General features: G+C 39.2%; 1 protein-coding gene across 2 annotated transcripts in view; it reads right to left on the bottom strand.

Moving 5' to 3' along the window:
• Positions 1 to 25,000, bottom strand: part of LOC139416960 (calcium channel, voltage-dependent, L type, alpha 1F subunit) — a 172,451-nt gene that overhangs the window by 64,384 nt on the left and 83,067 nt on the right. For both annotated transcript variants that reach the window (XM_071166172.1, XM_071166174.1), the window contains exons 15-25: positions 24,851 to 25,000; positions 23,770 to 23,890; positions 22,082 to 22,154; positions 21,900 to 21,957; positions 20,293 to 20,350; positions 11,416 to 11,524; positions 10,403 to 10,532; positions 4,486 to 4,545; positions 2,816 to 2,922; positions 337 to 424; positions 145 to 252 (exon numbers count right to left, since the gene is read on the bottom strand). The exon at positions 24,851 to 25,000 is cut by the window's right edge and continues 58 nt beyond it. In XM_071166172.1, the coding sequence (XP_071022273.1) occupies positions 145 to 252; positions 337 to 424; positions 2,816 to 2,922; positions 4,486 to 4,545; positions 10,403 to 10,532; positions 11,416 to 11,524; positions 20,293 to 20,350; positions 21,900 to 21,957; positions 22,082 to 22,154; positions 23,770 to 23,890; positions 24,851 to 25,000 (1,062 nt within the window). The remainder of the gene's footprint in view (positions 1 to 144; positions 253 to 336; positions 425 to 2,815; positions 2,923 to 4,485; positions 4,546 to 10,402; positions 10,533 to 11,415; positions 11,525 to 20,292; positions 20,351 to 21,899; positions 21,958 to 22,081; positions 22,155 to 23,769; positions 23,891 to 24,850) is intronic.

Raw genomic sequence — 25,000 nt, 5'->3', positions numbered from 1 at the left:
TGAGTTAGACTCTCAGTACAGTACACGTTACCTTGGAGAGTTAGACTCTCAGTACAGTACATATTACCTTGATGAGTTAGACTCTCAGTACAGTACAGTACATATTACCTTGAAGAGATAGACTCTCAGTACATTACACGTTACCTTGAAGAGCTGGACTCCGATGCAGGCGAACATGAACTGTAGTAGAGTAGTGACGATCATGATGTTACCGATGGTCTTGATCGCTACGAACACACACTGGACCACATGCTGAATGGACAGAACACACAGTTGTTAGGCAGGTCAACAAACAAGTACACAACCACACACACACACACACGCAACCACCCTTACCTTCAGTCCTTTGGCTCTGTTGATGGCTCGTAGAGGCCTGAGTACTCTGAGTACCCTGAGAATCTTGACCACAGAGATGGCACTCGAACTGGGAGAGAAAGAGAGAAACAGGGAGAGAGAGAGAACAGGGAGAGAGAGCAAGAGAGTCACATAAGGTTATCCTCCTTTAGAACAGGTAGTACTGATTTCAGAACAGGTAGGTGTACTGATTTCAGAACAGGTAGGAGTACTGATTTCAGAACAGGTAGGAGTACTGATTTCAGAACAGGTAGAGGTACTGATTTCAGAACAGGTAGGAGTACTGATTTCAGAACAGGTAGGAGTACTGATTTCAGAACAGGTAGGAGTACTGATTTCAGAACAGGTAGAGGTACTGATTTCAGAACAGGTAGGAGTACTGATTTCAGAACAGGTAGGAGTACTGATTTCAGAACAGGTAGGAGAACTGAGTTCAGAACAGGTAGGAGTACTGATTTCAGAACAGGTAGGAGTACTGATTTCAGAACAGGTAGGAGTACTGATTTCAGAACAGGTGGGAGTACTGATTTCAGAACAGGTAGGAGTACTGATTTCAGAGCAGGTAGTAGTACTGATTTCAGGACAGGTAGGAGTACTGATTTCAGAACAGGTAGGAGTACTGATTTCAGAACAGGTAGGAGTACTGATTTCAGAACAGGTAGGAGTACTGATTTCAGAACAGGTAGAAGTACTGATTTCAGAACAGGTAGTAGTACTGATTTCAGAACAGGTAGGAGTACTGATTTCAGGACAGGTAGGAGTACTGATTTCAGAACAGGTAGAAGAACTGATGTGGTTCTTCACTCAGATAGCTGGTGTGTTCTACAGCCTTTATCAGCAGTTGATACAATAACAAAACTTTCTCCGGTTTCAGTAAAAAGCTGAGGGATGAGGCTGGAGAGATTATAAAAACTCTCAAATTCATAGACAGTGGAAATATCACATTTACATATGTATTTACATCATTTACTCAGTACTTTGGACAGAGGAGCCTCTTAAAGAAGAAGTTACAGGTCTGTGAGAGCCAGAAATCTTGCTTGTTTGTAGGTGACCAAATACTTATTTTCCACCATAATTTGCAAATAAATTCATTAAAAATCCTACAATGTGATTTTCTGGAATTTTTTCCTCTCATTTTGTCTGTCATAGTTGAAGTGTACAAAAATAAGTAAAAAAATTACAGGCCTCTCTCATCTTTTTAAGTGGGAGAACTTGCACAATTGGTGGCTGACTAAATACTTTTTTTCTCCCCACTGTAGATGTAGTATTTCAGTTTTTTTATTTGAATACATTTGCTTTGCCATTATGGGGTATTGTGTGTAGATTGATGACAGAAAAAAAGGATATATTTATTTTAGAATAAGGCTGTAAAGTAACAAAATGTGGAAAAGGTGAAGGGGGCTGACTACTTTCTGAATGCACTGTATGTATGACCAGAACATACGGCCTTGATAATGGTACTCAGTGCTTATACAGTGGACATGCTAGGCTAAGGCTATGATGCCTAACGTTGTATACAGTGGACATGCTAGGCTAAGGCTATGATGCCTAACGTTGTATACAGTGGACATGCTAGGCTAAGGCTATGATGCCTAACGTTGTATACAGTGGACATGCTAGGCTAAGGCTATGATGCCTTATGTTGTATACAGTGGACATGCTAGGCTAAGGCTATGATGCCTAACGTTGTATACAGTGGACATGCTAGGCTAAGGCTATGATGCTTAACGTTGTATACAGTGGACATGCTAGGCTAAGGCTATGATGCCTAACGTTGTATACAGTGGACATGCTAGGCTAAGGCTATGATGCCTAACGTTGTATACAGTGGACATGCTAGGCTACGGCTATGATGCTTAACGTTGTATACAGTGGACATGCTAGGCTAAGGCTATGATGCCTAACGTTGTATACAGTGGACATGCTAGGCTAAGGCTATGATGCCTAACGTTGTATACAGTGGACATGCTAGGCTAAGGCTATGATGCTTAACGTTGTATACAGTGGACATGCTAGGCTAAGGCTATGATGCCTAACGTTGTATACAGTGGACATGCTAGGCTAAGGCTATGATGCCTAACGTTGTATACAGTGGACATGCTAGGCTAAGGCTATGATGCCTAACGTTGTATAGAGTGGACATGCTAGGCTAAGGCTATGATGCTTAACGTTGTATACAGTGGACATGCTAGGCTAAGGCTATGATGCCTAACGTTGTATACAGTGGACATGCTAGGCTAAGGCTATGATGCCTAACGTTGTATACAGTGGACATGCTAGGCTAAGGCTATGATGCCTAACGTTGTATACAGTGGACATGCTAGGCTAAGGCTATGATGCCTAACGTTGTATACAGTGGACATGCTAGGCTAAGGCTATGATGCCTAACGTTGTATACAGTGGACATGCTAGGCTAAGGCTATGATGCCTAACGTTGTACAGAAGTTTAATTGAGACTCACTGTAGGAAGAAGGAGATCAGAGACACAGAGACCACCAGGAGATCCAACAGATTGAACCAGTTCCTACAGAATGAACCTTGGTGGAGGAACGCTCCATGAACCGTCATCTAGAGGAGAAGGAGGAAGAGGAGGTGGGGGAGGAGGAGGATAAACAGGAGGAGGAGGAAGATGAGGCGGAGGAGGAGGGTGAGGAGGAGGAGGAAGATGACGAGGAGGAGGTGGAGGGGGAGGTGGATGTGGAGGGGGAGGAGGAGGAAGAGTAGGAGGAGGAGGAGGGGGAGGAGGAAGAGGAGGATGAGGAGGAGGAGGATAAACAGGAGGTGGGAGAGAAGGAGGAGGAGCAGGAGGAGGATGAGGTGGAGGAGGATGAGGCGGAGGATGAGGAGGTGGAAGGGGAGGAGGTGGAGGATGAGGAGGAGGAGGAGGGGAGGAGGAGGATAAACAGGAGGTGGGGGAGGAGGAGGAAGAGGAGCAGGAGGAGGTGGAGGAAGAGGAGGTGGATGAGGAGGGGGAGGAGGTGGAGGACGAGGATGAGGAGGAGGAGGAGGAGGGGGAGGAGGAGGAGAGGGAGGCGGTGGAGGAGGATGAGGATGAGGAGGTGGAGGAGGTAGAGGAGGAGGTGGAGGATGAGGAGGTGGGGGAGGAGGAGAGTGGAGCGGAGGAGGAGGATGAGGAGGAGGATTAGGTGGGTAGGAAGAGGAAAAAAGAGAACAGGAGTGTTAGGACAGGGAACATAATAAAATGAGAACTTAGTGGTAGTGCACTACTTTAGACCAGAGCCCTATTCCCTATATAGTGCACTACTTTAGACCAGAGCCCTATTCCCTATATAGTGCACTACTTTAGACCAGAGCCCTATTCCCTATATAGTGCACTACTTTAGACCAGAGCCTTATGGCACCCTATTCCCTATATAGTGCACTACTTTAGACCAGAGCCTTATGGCACCCTATTCCCTATATAGTGCACTACTTTAGACCAGAGCCCTATTCCCTATATAGTGCACTACTTTAGACCAGAGCCTTATGGCACCCTATTCCCTATATAGTGCACTACTTTAGACCAGAGCCTTATGGCACCCTATTCCCTATATAGTGCACTACTTTAGACCAGAGCCTTAGGGCACCCTATTCCCTATGTAGTGCACTACTTTAGACCAGAGCCTAATGGCACCCTATTCCCTATATAGTGCACTACTTTAGACCAGAGCCTAATGGCACCCTATTCCCTATATAAAGTGCACTACTTTAGACCAGAGCCTAATGGCACCCTATTCCCTATATAGTGCACTACTTTAGACCAGAGCCTTATGGCACCCTATTCCCTATATAAAGTGCACTACTTTAGACCAGAGCCTTATGGCACCCTATTCCCTATATAAAGTACACTACTTTAGACCAGAGCCTTATGGCACCCTATTCCCTATATAGTGCACTACTTTAGACCAGAGCCTTATGGCACCCTATTCCCTATATAGTGCACTACTTTAGACCAGAGCCCTATGGAACCCTATTCCCTATATAAAGTGCACGATGGAAGGAATAGGGTGCCATTTGGGATGTGCAGCCACTGTTTCACAGTGCTCCTACTGTGCGCTATGTAGCCTCATATTTCATAACAAATCTATAACACTTCATAGTGACAAACAGTCCCCTTTAATGTTTCATTACCTTCAGTATAATCTCCACGGTGAATATAGAGGTAAAGGCATAGTCTGCATAGCCCAGAACCTGTAGGGTAGAGAGGACACAAAGACAGGGTATCAGGTATATTTTGGAAATTCCAGGAATCAAATGAATATGATTGAACAATCTGATCATTTACTTTGGTCAAAGAGTCTACACTGTAGGCATCCTGGAAAAGTGCCCACTTCCTCCCTTGAACACACCCCACTACCTTCTCTGCCTCCTTGTGGGGCTGCTGATTGTACTTTACAAGACAGTCTGGAACGCACCCACTGACTCTCTGATTGTACGTTACAAGACAGTCTGGAACGCGCCCACTGATTCTCTGATTGTACGTTACAAGACGGTCCTTCCTCAGCTGGCTGTAATTGGCACGTCTAGCATGATGACCAAATGTGCAATCAGGGCAGCTGCTTCTCTCTCTGTGTGTGTGTGTGTGTGTGTGTGTGTGTGTGTGTGTGTGTGTGTGTGTGTGTGTGTGTGTGTGTGTGTGTGTGTGTGTGTGTGTGTGTGTGTGTGTTGCTCAGGGAGCCTGGTGACTGGTTGTGTGAGGTCAGGTCTGAACCCAGTGTTTCTGTTCTTAGTCAGGGCTGTGTGTTCCTGTAGATCAGAACAAGACTGGACCAAGAGACAACATTTAGCTGTTTTACAGCTAATTTCCTGCAAAAGTTATGCCTTGTACTATCTGAGTGACTCCAATATTATAACAAAATCAATGGGGGCACCATGACACAACATTTTTGGATTTTTTCTTCTTCTCCTTGACACTCTAGTTTTTATTTTGTTGGTTGTTTGTTCTCAATATGTTATTATATTTATAATTTGATATGTATATATGCATATGTTTATATATGTGTATATTTATATATTTATATATTTATATATGTATATATTTACTTATGTATATATTTATATGTATATATATATATATATATATACATATGTTTATATGTGTGTATATTTATATATGTATATAGTTATATAGTAATATATGTATATGTTTATATAGTTATATATGTATATGTATATGTATATAGTTATATATGTATATATTTATATAGTTATATATGTATATATTTATACAGTTATATATGTATATATGTATATAGTTATATATGTATATATTTATATAGTTATATATGTATATGTATATGTATATAGTTATATATGTATATATTTATATAGTTATATATGTATATATTTATATAGTTATATATGTATATATTTATATAGTTATATATGTATATATTTATATAGTTATATATGTATATATTTATATAGTTATATATGTATATGTATATGTATATAGTTATATATGTATATATTTATATAGTTATATATGTATATATGTATATAGTTATATATGTATATAGTTATATATGTATATATTTATATAGTTATATATGTATATATTTATATAGTTATATATGTATATATGTATATAGTTATATATGTATATATTTATATAGTTATATATGTATATATTTATATAGTTATATATGTATATGTATATATTTATATATGTATATATGTATATAGTTATATATAGTTATATATGTATATATTTATATAGTTATATATGTATATATGTATATATTTATATAGTTATATATGTATATGTATATGTATATAGTTATATATGTATATATTTATATAGTTATATATGTATATATGTATATATTTATATAGTTATATATGTATATGTATATGTATATAGTTATATATGTATATATGTATATAGTTATATATGTATATATGTATATAGTTATATATGTATATATGTATATAGTTATATATGTATATATTTATATAGTTATATATGTATATATGTATATAGTTATATATGTATATATGTATATAGTTATATATGTATATATTTATATAGTTATATATGTATATATTTATATAGTTATATATGTATATATTTATATAGTTATATATGTATATGTATATGTATATAGTTATATATGTATATATTTATATAGTTATATATGTATATATGTATATAGTTATATATGTATATAGTTATATATGTATATATTTATATAGTTATATATGTATATATATATATAGTTATATATGTATATATTTATATAGTTATATATGTATATATTTATATAGTTATATATGTATATGTATATATTTATATATGTATATATGTATATAGTTATATATAGTTATATATGTATATATTTATATAGTTATATATGTACATATGTATATATTTATATAGTTATATATGTATATGTATATATTTATATATGTATATATGTATATAGTTATATATAGTTATATATGTATATATTTATATAGTTATATATGTACATATGTATATATTTATATAGTTATATATGTATATGTATATGTATATAGTTATATATGTATATGTATATGTATATAGTTATATATGTATATATGTATATATTTATATAGTTATATATGTATATGTATATGTATATAGTTATATATGTATATATGTATATAGTTATATATGTATATATGTATATAGTTATATATGTATATATTTATATAGTTATATATGTATATATGTATATAGTTATATATGTATATAGTTATATATGTATATATTTATATAGTTATATATGTATATATTTATATAGTTATATATGTATATATGTATATAGTTATATATGTATATATTTATATAGTTATATATGTATATATTTGTATAGTTATATATGTATATGTATATATTTATATATGTATATATGTATATAGTTATATATAGTTATATATGTATATATTTATATAGTTATATATGTATATGTATATGTATATAGTTATATATGTATATATTTATATAGTTATATATGTATATATGTATATATTTATATAGTTATATATGTATATGTATATGTATATAGTTATATATGTATATATGTATATAGTTATATATGTATATATGTATATAGTTATATATGTATATATGTATATAGTTATATATGTATATATGTATATAGTTATATATGTATATATGTATATAGTTATATATGTATATATTTATATAGTTATATATGTATATGTATATGTATATAGTTATATATGTATATATTTATATAGTTATATATTTATATAGTTATATATGTATATATGTATATATTTATATATGTATATGTATATGTATATAGTTATATATGTATATATGTATATAGTTATATATGTATATATGTATATAGTTATATATGTATATATGTCTATAGTTATATATGTATATATGTATATAGTTATATATGTATATATTTATATAGTTATATATGTATATGTATATGTATATAGTTATATATGTATATATTTATATAGTTATATATGTATATATGTATATAGTTATATATGTATATATGTATATAGTTATATATGTATATATGTATATAGTTATATATGTATATATGTATATAGTTATATATGTATATATGTATATAGTTATATATGTATATATGTATATAGTTATATATAGTTATATATGTATATATTTATATAGTTATATATTTATATATTTATATATGTATATATTTATATATTTATATATGTATATATTTATTTATTTATATATGTATATAGTTATATATGTATATATTTATATATTTATATATGTATATAGTTATATATGTATATATTTATATATTTATATATAGCTCTATTATCTTGTTTACCTCAGATCTGGTTTAGATGTTTCAGTTGAAATTATTTTACCATCTTAGAAATTATGTTCTAAAAAAATACATGCAAGTATAACGTTATTAGGAGGTTTAAAAAATTATAAATGTTGACATAACGACGTAAGAAACTAAATTTGGTTTTTCCGTTAAAATAATAATTATTGCGAGCTAACTTGACGTAATATAGGAATTTGAATATGTCGCAAGATAAAATATAATGAATCATTAAACTCGGCAGATCATTTTCCATCAATGATTGTCGAATATAACTCGCTTAACTGCTATGATTGTAAATAAATCCCCCTTTTTTCGGGGGGGGCATGTACATAACTATAGATAGATTCGAGAGTTTGAGTGATGAAAGTTGAACAGAGGATCATGAGATCTCTGCGTAGGAAACACTCAGACCAATTTCAAAGAAACGGTGAGATTTCTTATTCTGTGCCAGAAGTTAGGATTATAAAACGGTTATAAATGAATAATGCAAATAGCAAGGCCTATGTGTGTGATTGACTTGTCATTCCAATAGGCCTAGGCTTCTGAATACAATCTGGGTTGATGATTGTAATTCAACTTTGCCATGGTTTGCTTAGCTAGATGCAGGTAGTTTATAGCTCCTGATTAGGTCTATATCTAATTTCAGATTGCCCACAGTAGCCTAGACAAGATGTCGGATGGATGTAAACTGAACCATTTAGCAGCCTGCTTACTTCAAATTGCCAGACTAATTTATTCTAACAACATCTGATCACCTGTAACCTAATCTGACTGACTGTTTCCTTCACTCTAATGCATTCTAACGTCTGATCACCTGTAACCTAATCTGACTGACTGTTTCCTTCACTCTAATGCATTCTAACGTCTGATCACCTGTAACCTAATCTGACTGACTGTTTCCTTCACTCTAATGCATTCTAACAACATCTGAACACCTGTAACCTAATCTGACTGACTGTTTCCTTCACTCTAATGCATTATAACAACATCTGATCACCTGTAACCTAATCTGACTGACTGTTTCCTTCACTCTAATGCATTCTAACATCTGATCACATGTAACCTATTCTGACTGACTGTTTCCTTCACTCTAATGCATTCTAACATCTGATCACATGTAACCTATTCTGACTGACTGTTTCCTTCACTCTAATGCATTCTAACGTCTGATCACCTGTAACCTAATCTGACCCACTGTTTCCTTCACTCTAATGCATTCTAACAACATCTGATCACCTGTAACCTAATCTGACTGACTGTTTCCTTCACTCTAATGCATTCTAGCAGCTGATCACCTGTAACCTAATCTGACTGACTGTTTCCTTCACTCTAATGCATTCTAACATCTGATCACAGCCGATTGGGAATTGGATAGAGCTGTAACCATGACCACAATTGCTACCAATCCAACTAACTAAACATGGCCATTAATATTTACATAATAACACAAGGCTACAACAACAATACACTGAAATTATAGGCTATTTATTAAATGCGTTTGCACAAATTGATTTGCAATCACTCCAGTGATAGTCATTCCAGCATATTTATTGTATCAAATGGTAGGCTACCGTTGCCCACAATGGCATAGAAATGATTAGGTTGCTTGATGGCCAACACATGCAAATACATCATTCTGCACATTTAATGTTAGTTTCATTGTGAACTTTTCACCGTAACAGAAGCACGCAAGGGGAGTTCCAATCACTTCCATTTAAACATTTCTACTCGCGCAGCGCTTCGAGACACAACAACTGAGCGCGCGTAAAACCTTCGACACGACTGATACGCTTCCACAAACAAAGTCCACGTTAGAATGCACTTAAAACCACACGTTTTCAAGAAAACGTATTATATATAATTCGCTCTAGTGCGCTTGCAGTCTTTAAACGGTTTACCCAGTGCGTTTGCCACCATTATTTCTTGACGAACATCAGTTCAATCACATTCATATTATTTGTGGAGAAAAGCGTCATTGTTCCTAAAGGAGTGTGTAACTTACATTGTTCCTAAAGGAGTGTGTAACTTACATTGTTCCTGAAGGAGTGTGTAACTTACATTGTTCCTAAAGGAGTGTGTAACTTACATTGTTCCTAAAGGAGAGTGTAACTTACATTGTTCCTAAAGGAGTGTGTAACTTACATTGTTCCTAAAGGAGTGTGTAACTTACATTGTTCCTAAAGGAGAGTGTGTAACTTACATTGTTCCTAAAGGAGAGTGTAACTTACATTGTTCCTGAAGGAGTGTGCTCTGATGGGATCCTCTGCGGCCAAAGAGCAGCTGCTGAGGATGATGAAGACCAGGATGAGATTGCAGAAGATGTGGTGGTGGATCAGGAAGTGGCAACCCCGACGGATCCTGAAGAAGAAACAAACAATAACAATAATAATAATTTGAAGACCTTGATAAGAAACCTTACCGAAGACCTGAAGACGTGTGTTAGCTCCCAAAGATAATGCCTAGGCTTTAGCTCAGTGGGCTAGCACAGTCTCAACTTAAACAGAAGAGCTGGGATCAAACCTAATTGTCTAAATATTACTTTTTTATATTTAAATAAACTTCAGAAAAGGAAAAAACGTCTCTGCTCACTATTCGTCAGATGCACATTTATTTATTTTAGTAGTCCTCTAGTGTAATAGTAGTATTACTATAGTATAATAGTAGTATTACTATAGTATAATAGTAGTATTACTATAGTATAATAGTAGTATTACTATAGTATAATAGTAGTAGCCCACTAGTATAATAGTAGTATTACTATAGTATAATAGTAGTATTACTATAGCATAATAGTAGTATTACTATAGTATAATAGTAGTAGCCCACTAGTATAATAGTAGTATTACTATAGTATAATAGTAGTACTACTATAGTATAATAGTAGAATTACTATAGTATAATAGTAATATTACTATAGTATAATAATAGTATTACTATAGTATAATAGTAGTATTACTATAGTATAATAGTAGTATTACTATAGTATAATAGTAGTAGTCCTCTAGTATAATAGTAGTATTACTATAGTATAATAGTAGTAGTCCTCTAGTATAATAGTAGTATTACTATAGTATAATAGTAATATTACTATAGTATAATAATAGTATTACTATAGTATAATAGTAGTATTACTATAGTATAATAGTAGTAGTCCTCTAGTATAATAGTAGTAGTCCTCTAGTATAAACTCAATAAACTCAATAAATCATTGATTAGTTTAGAGTGTTAGTACGAGACTCACGGGTTGGTCTTGCTGAGACAGAAGAAGGCGCTGCCCTCTGGGATTGGTGTAACCTTCTCCTTTGGAGGGAGGATGTCTGCTACGTTCAGCTGGATGCCTACTGCCGCCTCTGAGAAAGAGAAAAACACAGTCTGTCTGACAAACAGCCACCTGATATCATCCAGTGTTTCCCAAACCTCTCCACCAGAACCTCCAGCCAGTTCCACATATTTTACGTGTTCCAGTCCAAGCTCACCTGATTCATCTGATTCATCTGATACAACTGATTCACCTGATTCAACTGATTCACCTGATTCACATGATCACCTGATTCAACTGATTCACCTGGACACCTGATTCAACCGATTCACCTGGTCACCTGATTCAACTGGTCAACTGGTCAACTAATCACTCATCACTAAGCCCTTGCTATTTGTTACTTTACTCAACGTGCCAAATACAACAGGTGTAGACTTTACCATGAGATGCTTACTTTCTAGCCCTTTCCCAACAATGCAGAGTTCAAAAGCTGGGGCTTCTGAGGGCTGGGGCTTCTGAGGAGAAGGTTGGACTGGCTGGGGCTTCTGAGGAAAAGGTTGGACTGGCTGGGGGTTCTGAGGAGAAGGTTGGACTGGCTGGGGCTTCTGAGGAGAAGGTTGGACTGGCTGGGGCTTCTGAGGAGAAGGTTGGACTGGCTTGGGGTTCTGAGGAGAAGGTTGGACTGGCTTGGGGTTCTGAGGAGAATGTTGGACTGGCTGGGGGTTCTGAGGAGAAGGTTGGACTGGCTGGGGGTTCTGAGGAGAAGGTTGGACTGGTTGGGGGTTCTGAGGAGAAGGTTGGACTGGCTTGGGGTTCTGAGGAGAAGTTTGGACTGGCTTGGGGTTCTGAGGAGAAGGTTGAACTGGCTGGGGCTTCTGAGGAGAAGGTTGGACTGGCTGGGGGTTCTGAGGAGAAGCTTGGACTGGCTTGGGGTTCTGAGGAGAAGGTTGGACTGGCTGGGGTTCTGAGGAGAAGGTTGGACTGGCTGGGGCTTCTGAGGAGAAGGTTGGACTGGCTGGGGGTTCTGAGGAGAAAGTTGGACTGGCTTGGGGTTCTGAGAAGAAGGTTGGACTGGCTGGGGGTTCTGAGGAAAGGGTTGGACTGGCTGGGGGTTCTGAGGAAAGGGTTGGACTGGCTGGGGGTTCTGAGGAGAAGGTTGGACTGGCTGGGGGTTCTGAGGAGAAGGTTGGACTGGCTGGGGGTTCTGAGGAGAAGGTTGGACCGGCTGGGGGTTCTGAGGAGAAGGTTGGACTGGCTTGGGGTTCTGAGGAGAAGGTTGGACTGGCTGGGGGTTCTGAGGAGAAGGTTGGACTAGCTGGGGGTTCTGAGGAGAGTGTTGGACTGGCTGGGGGTTCTGAGGAGAAGGTTGGACTGGCTGGGGGTTCTGAGGAGAAGGTTGGACTGGCTGGGGGTTCTGAGGAGAAGGTTGGACTGGCTGGGGGTTCTGAGGAGAAGGTTGGACTGGGTGGGGGTTCTGAGGAGAAGGTTGGACTGGCTGGGGGTTCTGAGGAGAAGGTTGGACTGGCTGGGGGTTCTGAGGAGAAGGTTGGACTGGCTGGGGGTTCTGAGGAGAGGGTTGAGGAAACACTGATCTGAGGAACATTCAGTTTGATCTAAATGACTGAGTCACTGGGTCGGGGTGTTACGAGTGTGACTGGCGTAATCACACTGTGTCTCTCTATTTAACTCTATTTCCATCCACCTTAAAAAAGAATGATGCCCTTCCCGAATGATGCCCTTCCCGAATGATTACGTTGAATCAACGAACTGGTTGATTCAACGTAATTTATCAATGTATTGTGACATGGAATCTACTAGGAAAATACATTATATTTGCAAAAATGTATCAACGTAAAATGTGGTTAATTCACATCTCAATCAAAAGTTAAAGAATCGGACTAAATCAAATGAAACTATATTTAAATGTATTTAAATTTAAAGTTTTATTTAATTTGATTTAGTCCTAATTCTTTAACTTTTGATTGAGACTCGAATGAACCACATGTTACGCTATTTGTTTGAGATGAAGACGTGAATCCAACAATATCAATAATACATTTTTTTGGGGCACATTTTGATGTTACTGCAGCTATAAATGTCTTCTGTAATCACGGAAAGTGTGCATGTTCAATATAGCTTTCAAAGGTTACAGGTCTGTGGAGATCTTCAGCATTACTATAACAATCTGAAGAATCTCCAACAGAATTAATGTAATCTCATCTGTAATCCAGGTCATTTGGTTTTGCTATTAGATGAAGCACAGTGATAACACATTAAGTTGTTCTATAAATACAAAATATATGACATTGTATTCCCATTTGAATGTTGTTGTGATTTTAGATGGTTGAAAGCATATTGATAGACCTGGAAAATGGATGCCGTTTTACGCGCTACAATTTTTTTTTGTGCTATTTATTTATTTATTGTATATTATTTGTATTATTTTGTATTATTTTTTGTATATTATATTTTGTATTGTATTTATTGTATTATTTTTGTATTATTTTTTGTATTTTATTTTGTACATAATGTTGCTGCTACCGTCTCCTATGACCAAAAAGAGCTTCTGGATATCAGAACAAATATGACTTATCTTGAACTGGATGGTAGTGTTTACTGTTTCCCCGACAACAGGGCCAAATCCCCGTCATTTGCGTTAAAAGGTCGGGGTGCCTTGTGAGAATTCGTCAGCTAGCGGGTAAACCACTGTCAAGGAGGTGTGTAAACAAAACTCCTCAAAAAAATTTGGCAAGATAAGAAGTTGGGTTATGAGGGAGACAAAATACTGGTACCTACATATAAAACATGTTTGCTTGACCCAAGTAGGAACTGTTCACATTGGAATTTTCTTGGTCACAATCTTAAAACCTCTTGAAACTAGGGGGCACTATTTTCATTTTTGGAAAAATAATGTTCCCAAAGTAAACGGGCTATTTTGTCAGGAAAATATGATAGAATATGCATATAATTGATAGCTTGGGATAGAAAACACTCTAAAGTTTCCAAAACTGTAAAAATATTGTCTGTGAGTATAACAGAACTGATATTGCAGGCGAAAGCCTAAGAAAAATCCAATCAGGAAGGGACTCTTATTTAGAAAGCTCTGCGTTCCTATGCGTCCCTATTGAGCAGTGAATGGGATATCAACCAGATTCCTTTTTCTATGGCTTCCCTAATGTGTCTAGTGTCACAATACATATAAGAAACTGCCACTTATTAATTAATAGGAATGGCATTGTTTTCCATATTTCATCTGTGTCCTATTGGCCAATGTGCAATCACTGGAGAATAGACTGGATGATCTACGATCAAGGCTATCCTACCAACGGTACATTCTTATGTTTCACCGAGTCGTGGCTGATCGACGACACAGATAATATAGAGCTGGCTGGGTTTTCCGTGCATCGGCAGGCCAGAGCAGCTACGTCTGGTAAGACGAGGGGCAGGAGGTGTGTGTCTATTTGTCAATAACAGCTGGTGTCCAATTTTAAGGAAGTCTCGAGGTATTGCTCGCCTGAGGTAGAGTACCTCATGAAAAACTGTAGACAAAACTATATACCGAGAGAGTTCTCAACTATTTTATTCGTAGCCATCTATTTACCACCACAAACCGATGCTGGCACTAATACCGCACAATGCTCATCCAGAAGCGTCGCTCCTAGTGGCCGGGGACTTTAAGCAGGCAAACTTAAATCAGTTTCACCTCATTTCTACAGCATGTCACATGTGCAACCAGAGGGAAAACAACTCTAGACCACCTTCACTACACACACACAAACACACAAACGCATACCTCCATTTGGCAAATCTGACCATAATTCTATCCTCCTGCTTACAATTAAAAACTAAAGCAGGAAGTACCAGTGACTTGCTCAATACGGAAGTGGCCAGAGGATGCGGATGCTACGCTACAGGACTGTTTTGCTAACACAGACTGGAATATGTTCAGCGATCCATCCAATGGCATTGAGGAGTATATCACCTCAGTCATCGCCTTCATCAATAAGTGCATCGACTACGTCGTCCCCACAGTGACCGTACGTACATATCCCAACCAGAAGCCATGGATAATAGGCAACATCCGCACCAAGCTAAAGGCTAGAGCTGCAATCAGTTGTATTTTGACATGGTAGGTGTGGTATACAGAAGATAGCCCTATTTGGTAAAAGACCAAGTCCATATTATGGCAAGAACAGCTCAAATAAGCAAAGAGAAATGACAGTCTATCATTACTTTAAGACATGATGGTCAGTCAATCCAGATAAGTTCAAGTACTTTTAAAGTTTCTTCAAGTGCAGTTGCAAAAACCATCAAGTACTATGATGAAACTGGCTCTCATGAGGACTGCCACAGGAAAGGAAGACCGAGAGTTACCTCTGCTACAGAGGATAAGTTCATTAAAGTTAATTGCACCCCAGATTGCAGCCCAAATAAATGCTTCACAGAGTAAGAGACACATCTCAACATCAACTGTTCAGAGGAGACTGTGTGAAATAGGCCTTCATGGTTGAATTGCTGCAAAGAAATGACTACTAAAGGACACCAATAATAAGAAGCTTGGGCCAAGAAACATGAGCAATGGACACTAGACATGTGGAAATCTGTCCTTTGGTCTGATGAGTCCAAATTTACGATTTTTGGTTCCAAACACTGTCTTTGTGAGACGGGGTGTGGGTGAACGGATGATCTCCGCATGTGTAGTTCCCACCATGAAGCATGGAGGAGGAGGTGTGATGGTGTGGATGTGCTTTGCTGGTGACACTGCCTGTGATTTATTTAGAATTCAAGGCACACTTAACCAGCATGGCTATCAAAACATTCTGTAGTGATACGCCATCCCATCTGGTTTGCTCTTAGTGGGACTATCATTTGTTTTTCAACAGGATCAAAACACACCTCCAGGCTGTGTAAGGGATATTTGACCAAGGATAGTGAGGGAGTGCTGCATCAGATGACCTGGCCTCCACAATCACCCGACCTCAACCCAATTGAGACGGTTTGGGCTGAGTTGGACCACAGGGTGAAGGAAAAGCAGCCAACAAGTGCTCAGCATATGTGGGAACTCCTTCAAGACTGTTGGAAAAACATTCCTCATGCAGCTGGTTGAGAGAATGCCAAGAGTTTGCAAAGCTGTCATCAAGGCAAAGGGTGGCTACTTTGAAGAATCTAAAATATATTTAGATTTGTTTAACACTTTTTTGGTTACTACATGATTCCATATGTGTTATTTCACAGTTTTGATGTCTTCACTATTATTCTTCAACGTAGAAAATGAAAAAGAATAAAGAAAAACTCTTGAATGAGTAGGTGTGTCCAAACTTTTGACTGGTACTGAATATACTAGGCGGTGTCAGAGGAAGACCCCAAAAATTGTCAAAGACTCCAGTCACCCAAGTCATAGACTGTTCTCTCTGCTACCTCACAGCAAGCGGTACTGGAGCGACAAGTCTAGGTCCAAACGGTTCCTTATTAACATATTTTAACCCCAAGCCATAAGACTGCAGAACAATTAATCAAATGGCCACCCGGACTATTTACATTCACCGCCTTTGTTTTTACACCGCTTCAACTCTCTGTTTATTATCATAGTCCCTTTACCCATACCTACATGTACAAATGACCTCAATTACCTTGACTAAGCTGTTTATTATCTATGCATAGTCACTTTACCCCTCCCTACATGTACAAATGACCTCAATTACCTTGACTAAGCTGTTTATTATCTATGCATAGTCACTTTACCCCTCCCTACATGTACAAATGACCTCAATTACCTTGACTAAGCTGTTTATTATCTATGCATAGTCACTTTACCCCTCCCTACATGTACAAATGACCTCAATTACCTTGACTAAGCTGTTTATTATCTATGCATAGTCACTTTACCCCTCCCTACATGTACAAATGACCTCAATTACCTCGACTAACCTGTTTATTATCTATGCATAGTCACTTTACCCCTCCCTACATGTACAAATGACCTCAATTACCTTGACTAAGCTGTACCCCGGTATCGGTACCCTCTGTATATAGCCTCATTATTGTTATTTTATTGTGTATTTTTTTATTACATTTTTACTTCAGTTTATTCAGTAAATATTTTCTTACGTCTATTTCTTGAATTGCATTGTTGGTTAAAGGCTTGTGAGTAAGCATTTCCCAGTATTTCACCTGTTGTATTCGGTACATGTTTCAAATAAAATTTGATTTAATTGTCATTGGGAATTCTGAGTGGGGTGAATAAAGGTTGAAATGTCATTGATCAAGGTCTCTACCAAATATCATCACAGTGTCCACGTTGAAACGACGTGGTGTGCTCAGTGGGCTGTGTGACACCAAAGCCCTTCTGCAGTCCCGGAGTTACAGAGAAGAATTCTGGAATCGCCTGAAACTCTCAGGAAAAAGGGTTTCAAAAGGCTTCTACGACTGTCCCTATAGGCAAAACTGTTTTAGTTCCAGGTAGAACCTTTTTGGATTCCAGGCAAAACTGTTTTAGTTCCAGTTAGAACCCTTTTGGATTCCAGTTAGAACCCTTTTGGATTCCAGGTAGAACCCTTTTGGATTCCAGGTAGAACCGTTTTGGTTCCAGGTAGAACCCTTTTAGTTCCAGTTAGAACCCTTCTGGTTTCCAGGTAGAAACCTTTTGTGTTCCAGGTAGAACCCTTTTGGGTTCCAGGGAGAACCCTTTTGGGTTCCATGTGGCACCCTTTACACAGAGGGTTCTCCCTGGAACCCAAAATGGTTCTCATACACGGAAAGCCAAAGAACAATTTTGGGTTCCTTTTTCCCCCAGAAAGTGTACAGTATATGCTAGGATGGATAAACAGACTTGGGTCAACAGTATTACTTCTGTCCCGCTTCTTGCCCCCAAACCCGGGCTTGAACTAGGGACCATCTGAACACATCAACAACTGTCCACCATCTAGCATCGTTAACTGTCACTTCACAAAGATCACGGTCTTTACAGAGCAATGGAAACAACTATTACAAAGTCTCGTAGTGGGTAACGTCACAGACTGAATGCCACTAGCGCGCACCGCTAACTAGCTAGTCATTTCACATCGGCTGACGCCGATGTGGTTGGATTGATGAACAGACTTGGATCAAATGCATATTTTATGAGGTGTGCTTGATTAAGCTTGCCGAGTTTAGACTGTTAGGACCACTGGCTCCATACTGTCTGAACAAATAAACCAAGCACACAAATAACAGTTTAGACTGTTAGGACCACTGGTTCCATACTGTCTGAACAAATAAACCAAGCACACAAATATTGAAAGTATTTGAACTATGCATTTGACCCTGGTCTGAAGGACTTATCCTCACCTACTACTGCATGCTCCTCACCTCCTTCTGTTGCATGCTCCTCACCTTTTGTTTTGACAGGGATCACGTACAATTAAAACATAAAATCTTACAAGAAATGTGATGCATTGCACTAGATTTATGCATTATACTAGATGAACTATTTCAGGGCTCTCCAACCCTGTTCCTGGAGAGCTACCTTTCTGTAGGTTTTAATTCCAACCCTGTTCCTGGAGAGCTACCTTCCTGTAGGTTTTAATTCCAACCCTGTTCCTGGAGAGCTACCTTCCTGTAGGTTTTAATTCCAACCCTGTTCCTGGAGAGCTACCTTCCTGTAGGTTTTAATTCCAACCCTGTTCCTGGAGAGCTACCTTCCTGTAGGTTTTAATTCCAGCCCTGTTCCTGGAGAGCTACCTTCCTGTAGGTTTTAATTCCAACCCTGTTCCTGGAGAGTTACCTTCCTGTAGTTTTTAACTCCAACCCTGTTCCTGGAGAGCTACTGTCCTCTAGGTTTTAATTCCAACCCTGTTCCTGGAGAGCTACCTTCCTGTAGGTTTTAATTCCAACCCTGTTTCTGGAGAGCTACCTTCCTGTAGGTTTTAATTCCAGCCCTGTTCCTAGAGAGCTACCTTCCTGTAGGTTTTAATTCCAACCTTGTTCCTGGAGAGCTACCCTCCTTTATGTTTTTTAACTCCAACCCTGTTCCTGGAGAGCTACTGTCCTCTAGGTTTTAACTCCAACCCTGTTCCTGGAGAGCTACTGTCCTCTAGGTTTTAACTCCAACTCTGTTCCTGGAGAGCTACTGTCCTCTAGGTTTTTATCTCCAACCCTGTTCCTGGAGAGCTACTGTCCTGTAGGTTTTAACTCCAACCCTGTTCCTGGAGAGCTACTGTCCTCTAGGTTTTATCTCCAACCCTGTTCCTGGAGAGCTACTGTCCTCTAGGGTTTCATTCCAACCCTGTTCCTGGAGAGCTACTGTCCTCTAGGTTTTCATTCCAACACTATTCTAGTACACCTTGATTCCAATTATTAGCTGGTTGATAAGCTGAATCAGGTTAGTTACAACTGGGGTTGGAGAGAGAACCTCCAGGAGGGTAGCTCTTCAGGAACAGGGATGAAGAGCCCTGTACTAGATGTATGCATTACACTAGATTAAGACAAATAGCTCATTTACATCTCCTGTCCCTGGCCATGTGAGTAATACAATAATGTAGCTTATAGACATTTCAAAAGACACACAACAGACATTTCAAAGACACACAACATACATTTCAAAGACACACAGCGGACATTTCAAAGACACACAACATACATTTCAAAGACACACAACATACATTTCAAAGACACACAACATACATTTCAAAGACACACAACATACATTTCAAAGACACACAACATACATTTCAAAGACACAACTGCTATTTAAAAGACACAAAATACCAAAGAGCTACTGTACCAAAGTGGTCCGATATTGTACATATTCGGGTACTGCTATTTAAAAGAATATGATAGTATAATATTATAATAGTACTAATATTGCAAGCTCCTCCTCACCTTCTGTCTGTTCAGGCTCCTCCTCTTCCTCATACTCAGTCTCATCATCAACGTCAATCTGAGAAAAAGAGTAGATCAAGTACATTCAGTATGAAACAACTACACCAACACCACCACCACCATCAACACCACCACCAACAACTACACCACCAACAACGACAACAACGACACCAACAACACCACCAACAGTTACACCAACAACAACAACACCAAAAACTACACCACCAACGACACCAACAACAACAACAACAGCAACACCAAAAACAACAACACCAACGACACCACCATCAACAACTACACCAACAACAACACCACCAACAACTACACCATCAACAACAACACCACCAACAGCACCACCAACAACTACACCAACAACAACTACACCACCAACACCACCAACAACAACACCACCAACAATAACAACACCACCAACAACTACACCACCAACAACAACAACACCACCAACAACACCACCAACAACACCACCAACAACTACACCACCAACAACACCACCAACAACTACACCAACAACAACAACACCACCAACAACAACAACATCACCAACAACACCACCAACAACTACACCAACAACAACAACACCACCAACAACAACAACACCACCAACAACACCACCAACAACTACACCACGAACAACTACACCAACAACAACAACACCACCACCAACAACAACACCACCAACAACTACACCAACAACAACACCACCAACAACTACACCAACAACAACTACACCACCAACACCACCAACAACAACACCACCAACAACAACACCACCAACAACACCACCAACAACTACACCAACAACAACAACACCACCAACAACAACAACACCACCACCAACAACTACACCACGAACAACTACACCAACAACAACAACACCACCAACAACAACAACATCACCAACAACACCACCAACAACTACACCACGAACAACTACACCAACAACAACAACACCACCACCAACAACAACACCACCAACAACACCACCAACAACTACACCACCAACAACTACAACACCACCAACAACAACTACACCACCAACACCACCAACAACAACACCACCAACAACACCACCAACAACTACACCAACAACAACTACACCACCAACACCACCAACAACAACACCACCAACAATAACAACACCAACAACAACACCACCAACAACACCACCAACAACTACACCAACAACAACTACACCACCAACACCACCAACAACAACACCACCAACAATAACAACACCACCAACAACTACACCACCAACAACTACAACACCACCAACAACAACTACACCACCAACACCACCAACAACAACACCACCAACAACACCACCAACAACTACACCAACAACAACTACACCACCAACACCACCAACAACAACACCACCAACAACACCACCAACAACACCACCAACAACTACACCAACAACAACTACACCACCAACACCACCAACAACAACAACACCACCACCATCAACAACACCAACAACAACACCACTAATGGCGCACAATTGGCCCAGCGTCCTCCATGTAAGAGAAGGTAAATGAAGGCAAAAGGTAAATAAAGGTATAAATATATATAATAATAATTACCTTCAGTTCTCCATTCTCTCCCTCCCCTTCCTTTGCTTCCCCCTCTTCTTTCTTCTCTCTGTAAAAGAAGAAGAAACGAATGAAACATCGGATTTCTTTCCACCGCGTTCTCCATCTCAGCCCCTTCATGTATTCTTTGTATTGTCGAGGCCCTTGCTCATTTATTATCCCTCCAATCTTACTCTTTCTTCGTGTCACCGTCTCCTCCTGCTAAGTTGTCCACAGCGATAGCCAAGAAGACGTTCAGCAGGATATCTGACCAGACCGTTAGGGACGAAGACACAGACAGACGGGACATACTAGTACTATGGGTGTATAATGCCTGTTCTGTGGGTGTAAATATGTGCACTGTGGGTGTAAATATGTATACTGTGGGTGTAAATAGGTGTACTGTGGGTGTATAATGTGTGCACTGTGGGTGTAAATATGTATACTGTGGGTGTAAATATGTGCACTGTGGGTGTATAATGCGTGTGCTGTGGGTGTAAATATGTGTATTGGGTGTGTAAATATGTGTACTGTGGGTGTATCAGGCGTGTACTGTGGGTGGGTGTATGTGTACTGTGGGTGGGTGTATGTGTACTGTGGGTGGGTGTATGTGTACTGTGGGTGGGTGTATGTGTACTGTGGGTGGGTGTTGGTGTACTGTGGGTGGGTGTATGTGTACTGTGGGTGGGTGTATGTGTACTGTGGGTGGGTGTATGTGTACTGTGGGTGGGTGTATGTGTACTGTGGGTGGGTGTTGGTGTACTGTGGGTGGGTGTTGGTGTACTGTGGGTGGGTGTATGTGTACTGTGGGTGGGTGTATGTGTACTGTGGGTGGGTGTATGTGTACTGTGGGTGGGTGTATGTGTACTGTGGGTGGGTGTATGTGTACTGTGGGTGGGTGTTGGTGTACTGTGGGTGGGTGTATGTGTACTGTGGGTGGGTGTATGTGTACTGTGGGTGGGTGTATGTGTACTGTGGGTGGGTGTATGTGTACTGTGGGTGGGTGGGTGTATGTGTACTGTGGGTGGGTGTATGTGTACTGCGGGTGGGTGTATGTGTACTGCGGGTGGGTGTTGGTGTACTGTGGGTGGGTGTTGGTGTACTGTGGGTGGGTGTTGGTGTACTGTGGGTGGGTGCATGTGTACTGTGGGTGGGTGTATGTGTACTGTGGGTGGGTGTATGTGTACTGCGGGTGGGTATATGTGTACTGTGGGTGGGTGTATGTGTACTGTGGGTGGGTGTATGTGTACTGTGGGTGGGTGTATGCGTACTGTGGGTGGGTGTATGTGTACTGTGGGTGGGTGTATGTGTACTGCGGGTGGGTGTTGGTGTACTGTGGGTGGGTGTTGGTGTACTGTGGGTGGGTGTATGTATGTGTACTGTGGGTGGGTGTATGTGTACTGTGGGTGGGTGTATGTGTACTGTGGTGGGGTGTATGTGTACTGTGGGTGGGTGTATGTGTACTGTGGGTGGGTGGGTGTATGTGTACTGTGGGTGGGTTTATGTGTAGTGTGGGTGGGTGTATGTGTACTGTGGGTGGGTGTATGTGTACTGTGGGTGGGTGGGTGTATGTGTACTGTGGGTGGGTATATGTGTACTGTGGGTGGGTGTATGTGTACTGTGGGTGGGTGTATGTGTACTGTGGGTGGGTGTATGTGTACTGTGGGTGGGTGTATGTGTACTGTGGGTGGGTGTCTGTGTACTGTGGGTGGGTGTTGGTGTACTCAAGGATTATTAATTACATGAGTTGGACAAAAAGGTGAAATACACAGAGAACCAAAACAGTGAGCAGATATCCCCCCTTTTTTTTCTCTCTCTATTCAAAACAGTAAACAACACCATTCCTGTGATGATGATGATGATGGTCTCTGTGAAAGGATACAGTTACCACAGATGAAGAGGATGACAAAGTAGATACAGATGATCATGCCAGGGAAGACAGGCCCTCCGTACGCCATGATGCCGTCGTACATCACTAAGTTCCAGTCCTCACCTGTTAGAATCTGACATGACGGAGAGAGAGAGAGAGAGAGAGAGAGAGAGAGAGAGAGAGAGAGAGAGAGAGAGAGAGAGAGAGAGAGAGAGACAGAGAGAGAGACAGAGAGAGAGAGAGAGAGAGAGAGAGAGAGACAGAGAGAGAGACAGAGAGAGAGAGAGAGAGAGACAGAGAGAGAGACAGAGAGAGAGAGAGAGAGAGAGACAGAGAGAGAGACAAAGAGAGAGAGAGAGAGAGAGAGAGAGAGAGAGAGAGAGAGAGAGAGAGAGAGAGAGAGAGAGAGAGAGAGAGAGAGAGAGAGAGAGAGAGAGAGAGAGAGAGAGAGAGAGAGACAGAGAGAGAGAGAGAGAGAGAGAGAGAGAGAGAGAGAGAGAGAGAGAGAGAGAGAGAGAGAGACAGAGAGAGAGACAGAGAGAGAGACATAGAGAGAGAGAAACAGAGAGAGAAACAACATGCTTATTCAAAACAAACATGAAACACTACTGTAAAGCCTTATGAAGCCTTGTTCAGATCCCATCCTCCGTATAATCTTACTTTACAAAGCTTTACAAAGCATTGCGAAGCACGATGAAGCATTATGAAGCATCGTGAAGCATTACGAAGCATGATTAAGCATTTACGGAGCATCATGAATCATTTTTTACTTAAACAATGCATTGTTTCATGAACCATAACAAATCATCATATGAATCATAATTAAGCCTTGTTCAGATCCCATCCTCCATGTAGTCTTACTGTATGAATAATTACAAATCATTATGAAGCATTATAATACATTACAAATCATTATGAAGCATTATAATACATTACAAATCATTATGAAGCATTATAATACATTACAAATCATTATGAAGCATTATAATACATTACAAATCATTATGAAGCATTATAATACATTACAAATCATTATGAAGCATTATAATACATTACAAAGCATTATGAAGCCTTTTTTTTCAGGTGGGGTTACCTGGAAGCAGGTAAGCAGGGCTTGGGAGAAGGTGTCGAAGGTGCTCCTCTTGGTCTGGGTCTCGTCGAAATTGAACTTCCCTCCGAACAGCTGCATGCCCAGCAGAGCGAAGATGATCAGGAAAAGGAAGAGCAGGAGGAGAAGGGACAT

The sequence above is a fragment of the Oncorhynchus clarkii genome, chromosome 9 (assembly GCF_045791955.1).
Source record: "Oncorhynchus clarkii lewisi isolate Uvic-CL-2024 chromosome 9, UVic_Ocla_1.0, whole genome shotgun sequence".
Classification (NCBI taxonomy): Eukaryota; Metazoa; Chordata; class Actinopteri; order Salmoniformes; family Salmonidae; genus Oncorhynchus; species Oncorhynchus clarkii.
This window is presented reverse-complemented; position numbering and strand designations above follow the sequence as displayed.